At 46.9% G+C, this 17,605-nt stretch overlaps 2 protein-coding genes across 15 annotated transcripts in view; one reads left to right on the top strand and one right to left on the bottom strand.

The window, feature by feature from the left end:
* Positions 1–688: 688 nt before the first annotated feature.
* Positions 689–13,934, top strand: HMGCS1 (3-hydroxy-3-methylglutaryl-CoA synthase 1). Of its 4 annotated transcripts, XM_087759702.1 has the most exons (11): positions 3,770–3,854; positions 5,468–5,925; positions 6,315–6,440; positions 6,959–7,123; positions 7,814–7,982; positions 8,107–8,277; positions 9,087–9,193; positions 9,542–9,667; positions 9,938–10,101; positions 10,499–10,605; positions 12,358–13,934. In XM_087759702.1, the coding sequence occupies exons 1-10, from the start codon at positions 3,808–3,810 to the stop codon at positions 10,589–10,591; spliced, it is 1,626 nt and encodes a 541-aa protein (XP_087615828.1). In that variant the 5' UTR covers positions 3,770–3,807; the 3' UTR covers positions 10,592–10,605; positions 12,358–13,934. The 4 variants fall into 4 exon arrangements, with proteins under 4 accessions (XP_087615829.1, XP_087615828.1, XP_087615827.1 ...); XM_087759703.1 differs by lacking the exons at positions 3,770–3,854; positions 12,358–13,934 and adding an exon at positions 689–822 and having other exon boundaries at positions 10,499–12,302; XM_087759701.1 differs by lacking the exon at positions 12,358–13,934 and having other exon boundaries at positions 10,499–12,302.
* A 21-nt stretch (positions 13,935–13,955) lies between these two features.
* NIM1K (NIM1 serine/threonine protein kinase) overlaps positions 13,956–17,605 on the bottom strand; it is a 31,909-nt gene continuing 28,259 nt past the window's right edge. For all 11 annotated transcript variants that reach the window (XM_087759715.1, XM_087759710.1, XM_087759707.1 and 8 more), the window contains 2 exons: positions 16,749–17,017; positions 13,956–14,711 (listed from right to left, as the gene is read on the bottom strand). In XM_087759715.1, coding sequence (XP_087615841.1) covers positions 13,962–14,711; positions 16,749–17,017 — 1,019 coding nt within the window. In that variant the 3' untranslated portion in view covers positions 13,956–13,961. The remainder of the gene's footprint in view (positions 14,712–16,748; positions 17,018–17,605) is intronic.

The following is a 17,605-nucleotide window of genomic DNA, read 5'->3' as shown; positions in this document are numbered from 1 at the left end:
TACCACGCCGGGACGAGACTGCCGCGGCGGGGCCGGGGCAGGCAGGGCCGCACCCCGCATCCCCCGTGAAGCCATTTCGCGGGCAGAAGCCCCCGCGCAGGCCCCGAGGGCCTGGTCCCGGCCCGCCGAGGGAAGCGGTGCGGGCAGGTTCCACAGGCAAGGGACGGCACCGGCCTCGGGCGTGGGCTGCGCTTCCCGAGGCGGGTTACCTGCGCCACGGTCCCCCGCCGCCCCGCAGACCCCGGCCCGCGCCTCACGGCCTCGCCGCCACCAAGGGCCCCGGGGCTCCCCTCGGCCACGCTGCCACCTCCCGCTGGGACCCCGCGGGCCGGGGCGCCCCGAGGGGCGACTCCCGGCGGGCCCGGGCGGGCCCCGCCGCCCGTTGCCAGGCAACCGCCTCCTCGCCCGGCCGGGGACCGGCAGCCGCCCTACTCTCACCCGCGCTCGGCAGCGCGCTCCCATTGGCTGCCCCCGCGCTGCGCTCGGCTCCCATTGAGCGCCCGCCGCCTCTGCCGCGTCCTCATTGGCGCGCCGCCCTCTGGCCACGCCGCGTCACTTGCTCACACCATTCCCCCCGCCTCCTCCGCCGGCTGCGGGCCGGCCGGCGGGCGGGGCCCGGGCGGCGGCAGCTGCGATTGGCGGGGGGAGCTGCCGCTCAGGGCGCGGGCCGCGGCCCGGGCGGCGCGGCTGTTTAAAGGCGCCGCGCGCCGGCGCCCCGTGTGTTCCCCCCGTGCACGGGACCGGGCCAGGGCGCGGAGCGGCAGCCATCACCACCATCACCATCACCACCATCACCATCGCCATCACCATCGCCTGCGGCAGGTGAGGGCGGCTCGGGCCCCGGGCGCCCCCGGGCTGGGCGGCCCGCGCTGCCCGCCGTCGGCTCGGCGCCGAGCGGCGGCTCCTGCCTCTCCCCTCGGCCGCGGCGTGGAGCAGGCACGCGTGGGGCGGCGGGGCTGCGGCGCCGCCCGCGGGGCTTGGGATGGGGCGGCGGGGCTGGGAGCGGTGCTCTCAGGGGATGCAGGCGCGCTTGGAGCAGCGCCTGCAGTGCGGCAAGGTGGGGGGGGAGGGAAGGAGGGGGGGGAAAAAAAGGAAAAAAGGGGGGAAAAAAGAGTGGAAAAAGGAAGAAAGAAAAACACACGAGAAGGCGCGCCTGGGTGCCTCTTAAGGAAGGCGCGGTCCGCACGCCGCGCCGGGCGCTGCCCCGAGCATCACGGAGCATCCCCCGCGGCGTGCGGCGCTCCCCGCTGCCGGCCCGGGCAGCCGGCGAGGCCACCGCCCGCTCCGGCCGGCATCCCCGGTGCCGGGGCCCTGGGCGCTGACCCCCGCCCCCGGGGAGACCCCCCCGGCTGGGGGAGCCGCGGCCGGCGGCTGCTGCGGGGCGCCGCCCCCGCCTCGGGGGCCGCAGGGAAGCCTGAGAGCGGCGGGGACCTCGGCGTGTCCCTTCGTCGCCTCTCGGTGTCGCGACAGAGGCGCCCACGCAGGGCGGGGCGGGCGTGTCCCCCTGCCCACGCCCCCCTATCGCGCAGGGCCCCGGCAGCCGGGCGCTGCCCCCCGGGCTGCCGTCGCCTTCTGTCGTGATGGCGGTGGTTGCAGGGGCGCGGGCATCCCGACACCCGCCCGTGTTGCCGACGGAGCCCGGCGCGGGCGGGTCCCCGGGGTCTGCGGCGCAGCCCCGGCCCGCGGCTGAGCGGTGCCGCGGTCCCTGTGCCCGGCACCCCTAAGCCTTTCGGCTCTGCGGGGATAACGAGGTGTGTTTAAATGACGTCATGGCTGACGCTGCCTGATCATCACTGTTTAACTTCTGAAAAACAGCCCGAGGGGGCTCCGCTTCCACCAGCGAACTCTCTTCTCCGGGCCCCCCAGGGGTAAAACGCCGGGGGGGGGTTACCGAGTGCATTGCTGGTCGCAAACGGGCCAGGGGCTTATTTTCCAACTTTCGGTCAAGTGTTCTGTATGAATGAAAAACCTCAGCAGGAAATAATAAAGTCAAATTATTGACAGAATATTCTCCAGTTCTTAACAAAGACAATGAAAGCCACCGGTTGCTGTGGGAGAATGTATTTCTGGCAGCACTGGCAGAAAGTCGTGGCTGTTCTATGCTGCTCGTTCATTCCCTGCAGAATCCTAAGGGGACACAAAACAAAGCAGGTTTCTCATTTCTTTATATTAAAGCATTTGGAGTTCTCAGTCTTTTAAAAGAAATTGTACTTTTGGGTACTCCTTCATTTTCAGTAAAACCTCAATGACAGGATGTTGTTTGCTGTTTGACCAGGAGGACAAAAGGCTGTTTGTTTTACATCAAGTAAACAAATTTTTTCCTGTAATGACTGACTGACCTAAGATGTCGTATGTCCCATTTGCTTCAGCGATCAGAGCAAGCTTATAAAGCAGTGATTTTCATTGCGGTACAGCCCGATAGCCCTGCCTGCCGCGACGCTGGGGACATTTGGTGAGCTTGGTATCGGGTGAGCCATGGGAGTACAACAGAAGGAGCCTCCCTTTGGTTGTCTTCTGCAGAAAGTTTTCTGATGAGAGAACTGCAGCGAGTAACATGTATTAAATGCTGGTTTTGATCTCAAAGTTCTGCAAGGAGTAAGCACGGGGCAGAGTGTTTTCCTCAGCAATAATGCAGGGTCTTTTGGCATACCGAGTTCCCTAGTAATTCACTGCCCAGTTAAAAGCCACTGTTGTTCTATGGCTGCTACAGGTCAACTCCGTTATGTGCTGCATGCATTGCCTTTTAGTGTATAACTTAATTAAAATTAAGCTTCTGAGAGCCTCTGCAGCCTCTAATGTTCAGCTTTCTGCCTCTTGGAGCAGGAATGAGCTCTGCTCTGGGTACAAGGCTTGCCCTTGTGGCTGCCAGACACTGTGCTGAGCTGGCAGCGGTCTATATTAACTTTTTGTCCCCTTTTGAAGAAAGTGAGGTGTTTTATGCCAGAAAGAGCTGGACCCCAAAGTCCGTTTCCCAGCTGGTACCTTGGGATCTCGCCGTCAGTGGCGTGGCTGCATTCATACAGGGAGCGGGGAAGCATCCTCCCTCTCCCCTGCAGCGCCTATGCAGATTTGGGGTAAAACACAGCTCTTGGAGCAAATTTTGGATCCCAGCGCGGCTCCGCATCTCCAGGAGAGGCGTGTGACTTGCTCGTTGTGCTGCCGAGAGGGGACACGACCTTGCCCCCGCAGCTCCCGGGGAGTCTCCGGGCCACTGCGCTCCCTTCCCTGGCTGTGGCTTTGGGAAAGCAGCGATGGCCACCCTGTCTCTAGTGGCGTCAACCTCCTGCTGTGCCATGGCAGATCCATAATCCTGCCTGCCAGTGCTCCAGAGGCAGAAATTATGTTTTCATTGCCTTTTTTTTTTTTTTTTTTGCGCTCCAGCTAGTTTAAAGCAAGAGACGGCAGCGCTGGCGGCACCACAGCCGTGCAAAAAAAAAAAAAAAAAAAAAAAGCGCAGCGGGCAGCATCTGAGAAACGTTAAAAAATAAATGCAAATAGAGGCGAGGTGCCGGTGGGATGGGGTGGCCAGGGGGTTTTAAAAAAAAAGAAAAAGGGGGGGGGATTTTGCGTGCTGGTGGGTTTTATTTAAATGTTTAATTGTCTTTTTGTTTGGTTTTTTTTTTTTTGCCTTCGTGGTGCTGCGGGGTTTTATCCTGCACGGTGGTTCAGGCAGCAACGTTGTCACCGCGTGGAAGTGACGCCCCGGGGGGGCGGGCAGGGGCGGGCAGCGCGTGCAGCGCTGCCTGCCCCCGCCCCCGAGGAAGAGGCGGGATCCGCGCCTGCCCCATCCGGAGGCGGCATCGGCGCATGCGCGCTCCGCCGCGCCGGCAGCCGGTCATGGGCTTCCGTAACGTGTAAGGGCCGGGGGCCGCCGCCGCCGCCGCGCGAGGTGGGAAGGCGGGAAGCGGTGGGGTTCAGCGTTGTGGTGGGTTCCGGCCGCGGGCGGGACGCGCGGCCTGACGGCCCCGGGCCGCGCCGGTGGCTCCTTCGCCGGGCCCTCGGCCGGGTCCCGGGTAACCTTGAGGCGCTGGGGGGGGCCTCGCCGCCCTCCGCGAGGCCGGGTCGGCTGAGGCGAGGGGCTTCGCGGCAGCGCGGCGGGGGTGAGGGCGAAGGGGCGCCGGTCGGGCCGGGGGGGCGAGCCGCGGCGGCGGCAGGGAACGCCGAGGGCGCGGAGAGGGCGGTGTTGCTCAGCGTCGCGGCAGGGCGCCGTACGGCTGCTCTGCAGCGCTCCTGTAAGCGCCTTGGAGCCGCCTTTTTTTTCCCCCTTTATGCGTTTTAATATCAGTAAAGGCTACAAGAGAAATACTTAAAAAGCTTATCTTACGTCCATCATAGACGTGGTTGAAACTTTGTGAGAGGCAATCAAAACGAGTGGCGAGCCGTGCGCTCTTACCTTCGGTCTTACCTTAGGCTGTGCCTGTAACAGAAAACACTCTTAATGCTTTCCTATAACGCTTGTCTGAATATGCATCCTGTAAAGTCGTCATTCCTGCGGAGGAAGGCGTTATCCCGTCGTCCGTGGCTTTATGGAAGAAGTTGTGATGGTACTTGCAGCTGGGCACAAAAGGGAGAAGTGCTCTGTAAGGGTGTAAGCAGAAGTACAGGCGGATGGTGCCTGTCTGGGTAATAGGGACAGGGTTGAAGTAATAGGGCGTCGTATATGCTACAGTGTAGTACACCCTCGAATGCAGTGACAATGAAGTTGTGGGGTTAAAATAAGAAAACTGGGTCTCTCAGGGAGAACCCCTGTGTGTTCATCTCAGCCTGTGAAATATTCCTCCAGGCCTGGCGTTAGGAATTCCAGTGTTCCGGAATGCCAAAACAGAGTAGGCTTAAAACAAACAAACAAACAGAACCAACCAAAAATACAAAAACCCCTGCCACACCAAAAAAATTTCTGCTGTCTTTCTTAAAAGTATAAACAAAATAGAGCAACTTGGATCACTTGATTTAACAGTAAAAACAATTTTGAAAAGTCCTGGTGTGTTCTAAGGCAGAGATTTCCTGGTAAGGATAAATTTTAAACTTAAGTGCTCAACTACCAACATTTAAAAAAAAATAATCCAATGTTTCTAGCTTGGCTGTGTAAAATTGAGAGTTTGCGTATAAGCAAAAGTAGAATAATGGACATGAAGACTAATTTCTCAGACACTGAACGCTTGCTAAGCCTGTGTTTTGCTTCAGTGACATAACTTGGGCATAAGTGACATCTGTTCGTCTCCAGGGCTGAAATTTGTGTTTTCACTTGAGAGTACTTCTTACTAGAAGCTTTGTAACATTTTATGTTGATGTTTACAGTATGCTCAGACCGAAGTCTCCCCTGAGGCAAAGGCTTGCCTTTTGCAAATGACGTTGTAGAATACCTGCAACTTAACTTTTTCTATAAAGCTACAGAAGATGAAACTAGGTCTCTCAAAATGGATGTGAATAAATCAGCTGTTTTTGTGGTTTTCTTTTTTTCTTAAAGATCTACCACAATGCCTGGGTCTCTTCCAGTGAATGCTGAATCCTGTTGGCCCAAAGATGTGGGAATTGTTGCACTGGAAATATATTTTCCCTCTCAGTATGTTGACCAGACAGAGCTGGAGAAGTATGATGGTGTGGATGCTGGGAAATACACCATTGGGCTAGGCCAGTCAAAGATGGGGTTCTGCTCAGACCGGGAGGATATCAATTCTCTCTGCTTGACTGTGGTTCAGAAGCTCATGGAGAGGAACAGCCTTTCCTATGATTGTATCGGGAGATTAGAAGTTGGAACGGAGACGATCATCGATAAATCAAAATCTGTGAAGACTGTTCTGATGCAGCTTTTTGAAGAATCTGGTAATACAGATGTAGAAGGAATCGACACCACCAATGCGTGCTATGGAGGCACCGCTGCTCTTTTTAATGCTATTAATTGGATCGAGTCCAGCTCTTGGGATGGTGAGTTCAGGGTATTTTCTTGAAAAGTTGCATCATCCTCTGGTTTTGAGTAGTCTGCCTTATAACGACAGCGTTCATGTTTAGCTGTATAAAACTCAGAGGGTAAACTATTTTTCTCTTCTGAAGTCTTTTTTTTAAATGCTCTGGGTATTTGCCACTAGTTCAATTACAGTGCAAAAGGTAAAGATGTGGCTAATAATCACTGGTCTTTTCCTGTAAATTGCGGTGGCTGCCAGGATATTGAAATGTGGGGGAAAATTCAGGATTGAAGATCCCCTTAATCTTGGGGTCATCTCCGCTATAACCAAAGTCTAGAAGTTGCGGATGGATATTAAAATGGGCTAGATTCTTGGCTATTTCTCATGGTTATTTCTGTGTGTTTTTGACAGGACGCTACGCGCTTGTTGTTGCTGGAGACATAGCTGTGTATGCCACTGGGAACGCCAGGCCAACAGGTGGAGCTGGTGCGGTTGCTATGCTAGTTGGTCCAAATGCTCCGTTAATATTTGAGAGAGGTTAGTCCTGTGAGAAAATGAAATACTGTTCAGCCAGATAACTGGATCTGTTGTGAAGCCTGTCCCCTGTTTTTTGTGGGTTGCTGGAGGGCTGGATTAACTCCCACTAATGTCAGAAATTGTACTTTTTCTCCTCTTGCTCTGGGCTATCTTAGCCAAGTCCCGTTATGGGAGGCAGCAAGGAACAGCTGGAGATGCTCCTATCTGTTTATTTGCTTGGGGATTCTCCAATAAAATTGACAAAGAGTGGACTAGAGCTGAATAACACAGTGCTCTACTTCCAAGGCGAAATGATGAAAATAATTTAATTGTGTTTGTCACTCTCAGTCCTACCTTACTTAACAGGCCATTGAGAACTGTGTGAAACGTTACCTTAAAGGGTCTGAAGTGCTATGAAAACCTGCTTGACTGGGGCCAAATATTGCTTGTTTCCCCACACGTGTTAAGTGATGTATTCAAATTGACTCAAAGCAGCTGAATAAAGTAATTTTCAACTTCTGTCAATTTCTGTCCATCAGGGTTGCGCGGAACCCACATGCAACACGCGTACGACTTCTATAAACCAGATATGGTCTCTGAATATCCAGTAGTTGATGGCAAACTATCTATACAGTGCTACCTCAGTGCATTAGATCGCTGCTATACTGTCTATCGCAACAAAATCCACGCCCAGTGGCAAAAGGGTATGTACTGGAACATGTAGCTACACAGACAATGTATTTTCAAGTTTTAGCATCCAATCTGAAGACTAGTATATTGTCCCTTTCTTTGTGTTGGTGTGTTCTGAGGCAATTGAAATGTTTGCCCTCTCCCATAAGAAGTGTCTTATTTCTGTTCTGGTATGGCTGAGTACCTGATCATCAGTAAGGAGCAGTCGCTACAGGCTTTTGTTGGTGCAATGTATAATCCCTTCCTTAAAAGCCTGTTATGACCCCCTCCACCCAGGCTCTTAAGATATTGAGGTTAATATTTAAATGTTTTGTAACGATACTGATTTTTTTACCCCATATGTTTAGTAATTGCTTCACTCATATTGAGCGTAGATGTGAAGATTAGAGAGTTAAATGAAGTAGATTATTTGTTGTGTCAAAATGCTGGGTAGAAATATGGAGATTCTGTTAACCTGATAGATTTTTCTTCTAGAAGAAGGGCAAACATTGTTGGTTGGTGCACAAGATCAGTAAAAACCTAATTTTTAAATAGAAGTAGCAGCAGTGTTTTAATTGAACTTGACAGCAATAGTTAGTCTTACCGTTGTCTCTTGCATGCTGACGTATCATGATGACTCGTATCCTGCTATCCCCCTATTTTATTTTCATAGTTGAAGCAAGTACTAAACATAAGTTGTAACACAACTTTTCTGCCACTTCCAGAGGGGACAGACAGACGTTTCACCTTGAATGACTTTGGATTCATGATCTTTCATTCTCCCTACTGTAAACTGGTACAGAAATCTGTGGCTAGGCTGTTGCTGAATGACTTTCTCAGTGAGCAGAACCCAGAAACAGCAAATGGTGTTTTCAGTGGTCTGGAAGCTTTCAGGTGAGAATGGCTGTTGTCTTCTTTATTCACATAATCTTAATTTGTTAAACATCCGAGGTGTGTTTTTACTTTCTGCTATTTTAGTAACTGTTTCTGAAATCTTTTTTTTTTTTTTTTTTAATAGGGATGTAAAACTTGAAGATACGTATTTTGACAGAGATGTGGAAAAAGCTTTCATGAAAGCTAGTGCAGAGCTCTTCAATCAGAAAACCAAAGCTTCGTTACTCGTATCCAATCAGAATGGAAATATGTATACCCCTTCAGTCTATGGTTGCCTTGCCTCTCTTCTAGCCCAGTAAGCATAACATTGGAAAAAAGGTCATAGCTTTTTATATGTAAGGTCATAAAAGGTTTTTGTTTCAGAAAGCCTTTTGTAAAAGCACCATCTAGCAAACGTTTTCCTACTAGATAGCCTTAAGCAGCAAGACTAAAGTTAAAAAACCATTCTGCACACACAATCAGTCCAAGTGACAAGCAGGTTCAAAATTTCTGTGTCAGAAGCTGATGTGAAACAGCTCCTTGCTGCCTTCCAAAGCAGGATCTTTATTGCAAGGTGGTGTTTTTTCCCAGCCTCAACCTTATCTCTCCTCCCCGCAACACCCCCCACCCCCCCAAAAAAACCACTGCAGTGGAAAAGAGAGTGGGAATGCCTTCTCTGTTGCACTATAATAAGCAAAGCCAAATCAAATTAGTATTTACTTAACAATTTATTTTTTTTTTTTTGCAATGACAGACTTTTACAAAATCATGTGAAGTTTAAATTCCTCTTGGATCCTTTTTTCTTTATTCTGACTTTGCCTTCCAAGATGTGGTTGTTCATTTTAGGCTTTAGGTCACTTAAGAATGAAAACTGGCTGCCTTCTAGAGAATCATATTCTAGGCATTTCTTTGCTCTGTTTTGCTTAGGCTGCTTTGGAACTCCTAACAGCAGTGTTTGAAACTGTGTTTTTAAAAGTCAGCATTTATGCACATAGCATGCTAAACGTGTATTGTAGTCAGTATCATTTACTGGCTGCTTTTTCTAAGCTAGCTGCAGTTTCTTGTTATTTAAAATTGGCACCCTGGCTTAATTCTCACTTCAAACAAGTGTTGCTTGACACGCAGGTACCCCCCAGAGCAGCTCGCAGGACAGAGAATCAGCGTGTTCTCATACGGCTCTGGTTTCGCTGCTACGCTGTATTCCATCAGAGTGACACAGGATGCCACTCCTGGTGAGTGAACGGAAGAGATGTTGATTTTAACTCCCTTGCACAGCTCACCTCTAAATGCCTTGTTACACTACCCACCGGCATAAGTAAACCTACGGAACAATGCCGAATGACAGTAACGTTAAACTGAAGATGTTCTAGCTCCAGGGAATGTTTAAGTGTCTCCTTGCGCAAGTAAATAATATTCTTCAAACTCTGTTAACGCTTTGATTGAATGAGTGGGGATATCTTTAAATGACCAAAAGTTTAGCTTCTGTAGGGCAAAATATTTTGAATGGGCTTGAAATGTTATCATGCTACCGTGCAGTTCTCAGCAGTGGTGCTGCCTTACACGATGGTTTTGTATCATAGGTTCTGCACTGGACAAAATAACTGCCAGCCTTTCTGATCTCAAAACAAGACTTGACTCAAGAAAATGTATTTCACCTGATGTCTTTGCTGAGAACATGAAGATTAGGCAGGAAACACATCACTTGGGTAAGAACTTCATAAATGTAAATCATGCCTAGCCTTAGAGCAAAATGCTCATCGCTCAATTCGCATGACTGTAAACGATTAGGGTGTAGAACGAAGGACGTGTCCCACCCTTCCTACTTCTGAAGAGCTTGTGGTCATTGGCCCAATGTGGCTGAAATGAAAATGCAAACCTGTATTTTCTGTCTTAGTGCGTCCAAACTGCAAAGGCCTGTCTTGTGTAACACTCTCACCAGGATCCAGCTAACAGTGTGTTTACTGTCTTTTTTACAGCCAACTATATTCCACAGTGTTCGGTAGACGATCTCTTTGAGGGAACGTGGTACCTTGTGCGTGTGGATGAAAAACACAGGAGAACTTACGCGCGGCGCCCGCTGATGGGGGATGGACCTCTGGAGGCAGGAGTTGAAGTTGTCCACCCAGGCGTTGTTCATGAGGTGAACACTCAGCACTCTTTTAAAGTTTGATATAAGTGGTAGAACGGTTTATGTGTTTGTCTTAGCATGTGCATGTATGTTAAAAGAGGAAGTGCTTTAACAAGTTCTGTTAAATACTTTGTTAACATATGTAACATACAAGCCAGAACTGAAAAATTGAACATGGGATTTTAAAAAGTACATGTCGTCATAACATGAATGAAACTGCACAAGAATGGAACGGGAACAAACTGGCTCTTTTCACACGATCAGTTTGCATGAAGCATGACCGATTTGATTGACTTAAGAGCAAGCCGTCCAGTGTAGCATGAATGTTGTCTGAGAGTTGGACTAGCCATGAAGTATGAATGTCTGAACTAGAAAACTGTATTTAATGTTTTTTTTCCCTTCTTCTTAGCACATCCCAAGCCCTGCTAAGAAAGTGCCAAGAATCCCTGCAACAACAGAATCTGAAGGCGTTACTGTTGCCATTTCCAATGGGGAGCATTAAGATACCTCTGTGAGGTGGGGAATGAAACAAGGTGTGAGGGTAGGGTGAGAGAGAGAGAAGGATTGCAGTAGCGCTGAAGTTTCAGTGTACAGTAGTACTTCACTGGAGCATGGAAAAACTGTTTTAAGCTCCTTGAAAAGATTTGTCATAATATGGCGTGCTGATATTTATACTATTTCCAGAACACTAAAATCATGAATATACTGGAGATGGAGGGACTTGCCAGGGGCTGTGTGAATTCCTAAACGTGTCTGAATTTTTTTAATTGCTGAGTAGTAGCTGTAGTCTATTACAAGGTCTTTGTACATAGAAAAAAAAAAAGAATCTTCTGCTTGCTCTTTCCATGCAAAATGACTTGAAACCTACACTGTTAACTTCTACTTGTACTCACGTGTGTGGCAAAATAGTCCAAGCTTTTAATGTTAGGGTTCTCAGTGCCTTGACAGTAAGCAGTCAGTCGTCTGAATACTGCACTTCTCCTTCCCTTTCTTCTCCCAGTCTACCTCCCATCGTCCCACTGCTTTGGGAGAGGTGTAGAACCAAGTAACACTCATTGCTGGAAGAGAATCTCTCTCCCCTGTCAAAATGACTGGGTCAAGAAGGGCTAAACTGACAGCTGGTTTTCTTTTAAGAAACTCTGTGACCCACGGTGTTACTTACTACGTAATTCCTCCTAGCATCCATATTAGGTGTTTTATACCTGCATTATAAATCACAGCAGCCTGGGAAGAAAGAGGAAAAAGAAGGGAGGTAGTAGTTTTTTTCTTCTAAAGAACAAAAAGGGTGTAATTCTTGGGTTCATTGATTTGGCACCTGTCAGGATTGTTTAGTAGAAGTATTTAAGGCAGCAGAATTTTCAAATAAAACTTCTAGATATTATGGAGCTGTTTTAATTGGCAAACAAAGGTAGGGAGGAAGATCACTTTGTCTGGAGCTCTGGCCTCTCACTATTCTTTATATAATACATTTCTAAAAGACTATTTCTAACTTTGAATTTGGCTTTGTACTTTGAAGTCCTTTTCACTGTTGGTAATATTGTAGGAGTGGGGTCTCTTACTTTTTTTTTTTTTATTTTTTTCCCCCCTCCCAACATGCAAGCTAAAAGCTATCCATTTTGCAAGTGGTAGATATACAATGCTAATGGGGAGTCCAGTCGGGTAGATTTTTAAAGCCCAGACTGGAAATGAACTATGACATGAGCCTTGTAAGCTTGTAATATATATTTAAATTGAGCTAATGTACAGAATGAAGTTTTGTTGAATTTATTTCTTTGCTAATTCTACAAAGCTACATTATCTAATATAAAGTAGGAGAAACTGATTTGTCTGTTAAATTACAAGGGGATTTTTGTGTGTAATGAAGTGTTTGTATTATCTGTCACTCACTAGGATTTGATAACTTGCTGTATTTGTACAGTCAAGCCTTGGTAAAATAGTTGTTTATTATAAATTGATGAATACTAATCTGTTTGTTCTGCTGAAAATGATGGAGCAATGATGCATGACGATAGTGTTTGCAAGTATTTTGGTTTAGGTTGCCCTCGTGTGAAACTTATCTTGGCACCAGAAAAACAAATTGCCATGGAACAAAGTCCATTGCTGGCAGTGGACAAGCCAAGAAGTGAGCTACTGGCAGAAGGTTAACCAGAGGGACCTCACGGTCTGTGAGGCTGATCCTTTATTAAAATAAAGTTTGAGATCTTTGAAACCTGCTGGCGTAGTGCTGACTTGTTGGGTTTTAAGGATGCATTTGTTTTTCTTTAACAGGAAAGAAAGAGGAAACTGGCCCTGTGAAAACCTGAAGTTGTGGGTTCACAAGCTGTGTGGACCTTCTGGATCTTTCATTCCATTACAGGAGTGGAAAGAAAGGGTTGCTTAAGCTGGTGCAAACCCATTATTTCAGGGCTATGTTTCAAGATAACTTAAATGCTTTCAGATGGAAACTGTTTATAGTGGAGGAATTCATTCCCAGCTTATGAAATACAATTAATCTTTATTACTGTCTTATGAAAGATGGTATTTTCTCCCCCTCAGAAAAACTATGAAGGGGGATTGGTTCTTGCTTTTTATTTACCTGAGCCTCACTGAGTCCAGTTTCCAGTGGGTGGCTTTTCAGAGTCACTCGGTTGCTCATTTACATCAATTACTCCTTTTAGAGTCAACTGATCATCGCATTAGTCCCCCGTAATAGATAAGGCATCCTGCCCTTGAATTTGAAAGCACCAGCTGTACCTCTCTAAACCTCGCATTGGTTTACTTGCCTTAGCTTAGGCATGTTGGCTCTGCCTGTTGAGAGGAGGACAGCTACTGCACTTTACCACCATTTGCATTTCAGCTGGTGGTGTTGAAGATTAAAGAACAAAATAAGCAATTAAAGCTGAAGATAGGAGTATCTACATCTTGGTGATGCTCAGAACAATTGGAGTTGTCAGGCTATCCAGCTTTTAACTTGCACTGGTCAAGAGTATCAAAATCAGCTTTTTGCCAGATTTTCTTGCCAAGGTAGTATGGCAGGAGTTACTACAAGCCTGTAATGCTCCATATATAAGCAAATTTGGTTATTGGTTGCATTCAGCTTACTGACACCTAGTGCTAAAGCAAGAATTTAAAACTACACGAGTTTTGGAGTACACTTAAATCTTTCTTTATTGGAGTGCAACTAGGTTCCAAGCAGTTCTAGACGGTCAGAATCGTACACCTAATGGAAGGTGTCAGAAGGCTGGTAGGTCATAGCCCAACCAGCTGAGCACTAGGAATTGCAACCACATGCGCAAGGTTAAAGCAGCACATCCTAACTTGCCTTTCTGAATTGTGACAAATCAGGAAGGTGGTCAACAGCAGCATTGCTGTATCTTTAAATAATAAAAAAAAAAGTTCTAATATACATTTTATCATGTTTAATTTGCTGAAGAAGTCTTAAAGAAGAATTTGCAGTTGTTTAGCTTATGGTCTGGCTTCTGCTTAAATTTAGTTCTCTGCAAAAACTGTCCTGGTTTGCAGTGGTAAAGTTGTGTCAAGCTAAGGTAACGCTTTTCAAGAAGCTAGCTGTTAGGTGCCTGTACGGAGAATCTCCCAAGCGTGTTAAATGCAGTACTATTTGATCTTTACTAAAAGGTCACCTCCGCTAATGATCCCTTACCTGTTTCGCCTCCTTGGTTCCCGCACTGGCCATACTGTGTCTCTGGAGCAAGGGACAAACAAGTGCATGAGAGCTCTGTATTTGGGTGCTTCACTGTGACTTGAGAAACGCAGAGGGGATTAGGCATTTTTGGTTTATTCAAAAATTACAAAAAAATGTCACACCAGAACTTGTGAAAAGTGAATAAAACCGTTTGTTAACAGTGTGCTGAGTGTGAAGCCTGCAGTGCAATTTATAAAATGGAACACAGCTTGGATATGTGTTTCACTCCGCTGTGAGAGCTGATTCTTCCCCTCACGTCTTGTTCTTTGGGGTCTGGATGGGACACGATAGGAACACATTCAAGTGCCCTTTTCTTCTGCACTTTGTGCAAAACAATTCTGTAGACCCCTGTTATTGAGCTGCGCGCATCTCTTCCCCGGTTATTTTGAATGTGCTCTTCTGTGATTCCCAGGTCTTCTAGAATATTTTTCACTTCGAGTTCCTCCTCTTTCAGCGTGCTGATGTCTGATAAATACTTTGGATCCAGTTTAAATGGCTGTAAAGGTTTGGGGTACGGTATCCCTTGCATCCATTCACTGTTCATAATAAGTTTGACAGAGTATCGTTCTGTTGGTACTGGCTGAAGGACTCCTTTTATCAGTTTCTGGCAAGTTTCTGAGAGGCAGGGAGGCAAACTGTATGTCCCTTCAAGAATGCACTTCTTCAGTTTGGCCACTGTATCTGCCCGAAACGGCATGATACCCGTCGTCATGAAGTATAACAGGATTCCCAGTGCCCAGATGTCTACGTAAATGCCAACATAGTTTTCATCTCGGAAGAGTTCGGGGGCAGCATAAGGAGGAGAGCCACAGAAAGTATTTAAAGTTTCATCTCTTTTACTTATTGTGCTGAATCCAAAGTCTCCCACCTTAACACAGGTGTTACTGGTGTAGAAGACGTTTTCTGCTTTCAAGTCCCGGTGAATGATGTTATTCTCATGCTGTAGAACAAGAGGAAAATTTGGTATTAGCTTGTTCCCAGGAAAGTTCTGAAGTGAGTAGCTCTTATCATCGATTAATTACCACACAGGAGAAAGGGAGTTGTCTTGGACAAAGTCAGAAATAAGCATTGCAGTGAAACTGAAAAGTATTTAAGCAATTTTAACTTAATTCTCTACTGACACAAAAAACAACGTAGGTGGAGAAGATGGGAAGAAGGATGCTGGTTTTTTTCAGAAGAGCAGTCTCAACTTGGTAATTAATACCAACTATTTTCATGAGGCAGATTTGTGATGACATCATGGCTAATCCTACAAGACCAGATACCTCCATGTGCAAAATCTGTATCTTTTCAGAGTTCAGAACGCTTACTTTTGCAATTACTACATTTCTATAATGATGTAAGTAAAAAATAATTTTTCTTTTTAACTAATTCTATTTTTCTATATATTGTAAGCTTGTGGACTTAGGACGTGAAAGCTTTTAGTTCACCAAGTGAACTTAATCACAGATAGAGCAAGAAAGTTGCTACAATTCTGTTGCGTGATCTAATGTCCTATGAGGAACTGGTGGTGGCAGGAGAAAACGACCACAGACTTGTGCCTTCTGGTATTTCACATTGTTGCAGGACGCCAAGTTCAGTGGTGTCTTCTAGTTTTAGAAATCTGAAATAAATACATACTTGTACTTTCTTCCCTTGGAAATGGCAGTAGTAGCCAAGGATTCAAAACGGAATTTGCTCTGCTTAGTGGCGATATACCTGTCTTGATTAGGTGAGGGTTTAGCTTCATCTTTGAAATAACTAGGAGGACTGGACATGTTTGAGCACTCTCTGCCCTACCCTTTGAAGTAGGAAGGTGCATGTATCTGGATGCAATAAAGAAACCCTTCGGCATCCTAAGATTTTTAAGCTTTCATCAAGAACAGGCAGGGATCTTCTGTGCTCGTGTGACCGGCAGCAGTGAGATGCGATTTAAGTAGCCTGGATTTGATGGCTTAGCAAAAGTAAAAAGTTTTGCAGAAGTCTGTGTGTACAAGTGAAGATGTGGCCAGCGTGGCAGTCTGGGTTTAATGCTAAGAAATAGATGCGATCTTGAACTGCAAAGTTCCAGTAGCTGCAGAGTACCTGTCCTATGGAAAAGGTGTTGAAGTTAATCCATCACTTACAGGACATATGATCATTTTGTCAAAATATGTAAAAAATGCATACTGTTTATATATGCCACGAGCAGTTTGTAATGCAGTTTCTAGACGTCTGACCTGGGAACACCCTTGCTTTTGACTTTGCCTGAGGCTATTCCATGGCAGGAGAATACGAGCCACCGGAGGGCACCCCCAGCCAACTTTAACAAATTTTTTTGTTCTGCTTCTCACGCTTGCAGAACAGTCTTCCCGGGTTTTTACGCTGTTGTTTTAAGTAACTGTAGTTACTATGCAAGGTTCAGACAAGATGGTACTAAAGAAGTTGATTGCTTCTTTCCTGCCTTTACAAGATGCTTTGGGCTCTACACAAATAGCATCACCCTAAATCCAGATACTGGAGGCTAGGCAAGGGGAAGTGACTTGCTGGGTGTTAGCTTCACAGATTTGCGCCAAAGCGAGGACTAGGAATTAACTCTCTTAAGTGCCAGTCCCTCACATTCATTAATAAGCAAGCCTCTTATCTGGAGCGCTTTCTTCTAGCAGAAGAGTGACCGATCTTCAGGTGGAGGGAAGAAATGAAGCTTTCTTAGCTGGAGCCTACAGCAACTTAAAGCAGCCAGGAGCACACTGGTGCTAAAGGGATGGTTCCAGCCACCAGCTGTTCCCAGTTCAGTCTCCTCTGAAAAGCTGTCAACAGAGAGGCAGCAACTCGAGGTGCCTGTGAAAGCTCTCTCTGATACCTTTAAGACAGCTCTTCTCTACCTGTTTTGATCTTCAGAAGTGTAAGCCTGAAATCGTGGTAACAGTAAACCTACTAGTTGAAAACCAAAAGATATATCCACAAAATCTGCTAGAGTAGTGAGGGGCAACATGCCTGTGGAAGAAGAGCAACTTACCATGTGCTTCACAGCAGAGACGATCTGGGAGAAGATTATTTTACACTCCGTTTCTAACAGCTTCCCTTCTGTACTGATTTTAGTGAAGAGCTCCCCACCTCCTGCATACTCCATCACAAGGTGCAGTTTTGAGAGCGTCTCCACCACTTCATACAGTCTGATGATATTTGGGTGGTGCAGTTTTTCCATGCTGGATATCTCACGAGATAGCAAGCGTTGAGTCTTCCGGTCTTGCTTTGTCTTGTCCAAAATCTTAATTGCAACTTTCTCTGAAAAGAAAAACGCTTTTCCATGTTGTTGATGCAAAAGGTACAAATGGTAATACTATTTACTTACAACAATGCTTGGTTATAGAAGTCCAATGAAAGTTCACCTCTGACCAGTATAAGCTAAGCTGCAGAGGCCTGCTAAGCCCTGCAATCTGTCACACGCCCATGCTCCTTTCCGTCTACAGCATCCTGCTCACTGCTGAGGTAGCAAAGGGCTGGCAGAGCCTCACAAGGGCTCATCAAATCACCTGCTGTCTTAGTCTGCTCCACTGCTGACAGGCTAATACCCGACTGATGGGCACAGTTAAAGCATCTGCTTTCGGTGTCTAATGCTGGTACAGAAAGTCTGTGCTTTCTCTTTCCTTGTTAGCTCGTCGCTCTTCAGATGAGCTAGGCCTGAGCCTGGTACTTGCAGACTAATGGAGTTCTCAAATTCAGGTGCTTTGTTTCAGAGCAGACAGACAAACTGGGGGGTAATATAGGGGCCCTGGCTATAACCCTGCAAGTTCATCGTGGAAATCTGTTTTTAAGTTGGTGTGACTTACAGAACTCCTCCCTAACTTCTCATCCCGTACCCCCACAAATTCT

This window comes from Nipponia nippon, unplaced genomic scaffold, assembly GCF_047370975.1.
Source record: "Nipponia nippon isolate SJK-2023a ecotype South Korea unplaced genomic scaffold, ASM4737097v1 scaffold_20, whole genome shotgun sequence".
In the NCBI taxonomy this organism is placed as follows: Eukaryota; Metazoa; Chordata; class Aves; order Pelecaniformes; family Threskiornithidae; genus Nipponia; species Nipponia nippon.
This window is presented reverse-complemented; position numbering and strand designations above follow the sequence as displayed.

What these genes read in the sequence shown, in the direction of transcription:
- HMGCS1 (XM_087759702.1), top strand. Translation starts at nt 3,808, where the DNA reads ATGCGCGCTCCGCCGCGCCGGCAGCCGGTCATGGGCTTCCGTAACGT. An exon ending in TCCGTTAATATTTGAGAGAG is followed by an intron (nt 6,441 to 6,958) that starts GTTAGTCCTGTG and finishes TCTGTCCATCAG; the next exon opens with GGTTGCGCGGAACCCACATG. An exon ending in CCACGCCCAGTGGCAAAAGG is followed by an intron (nt 7,124 to 7,813) that starts GTATGTACTGGA and finishes TGCCACTTCCAG; the next exon opens with AGGGGACAGACAGACGTTTC.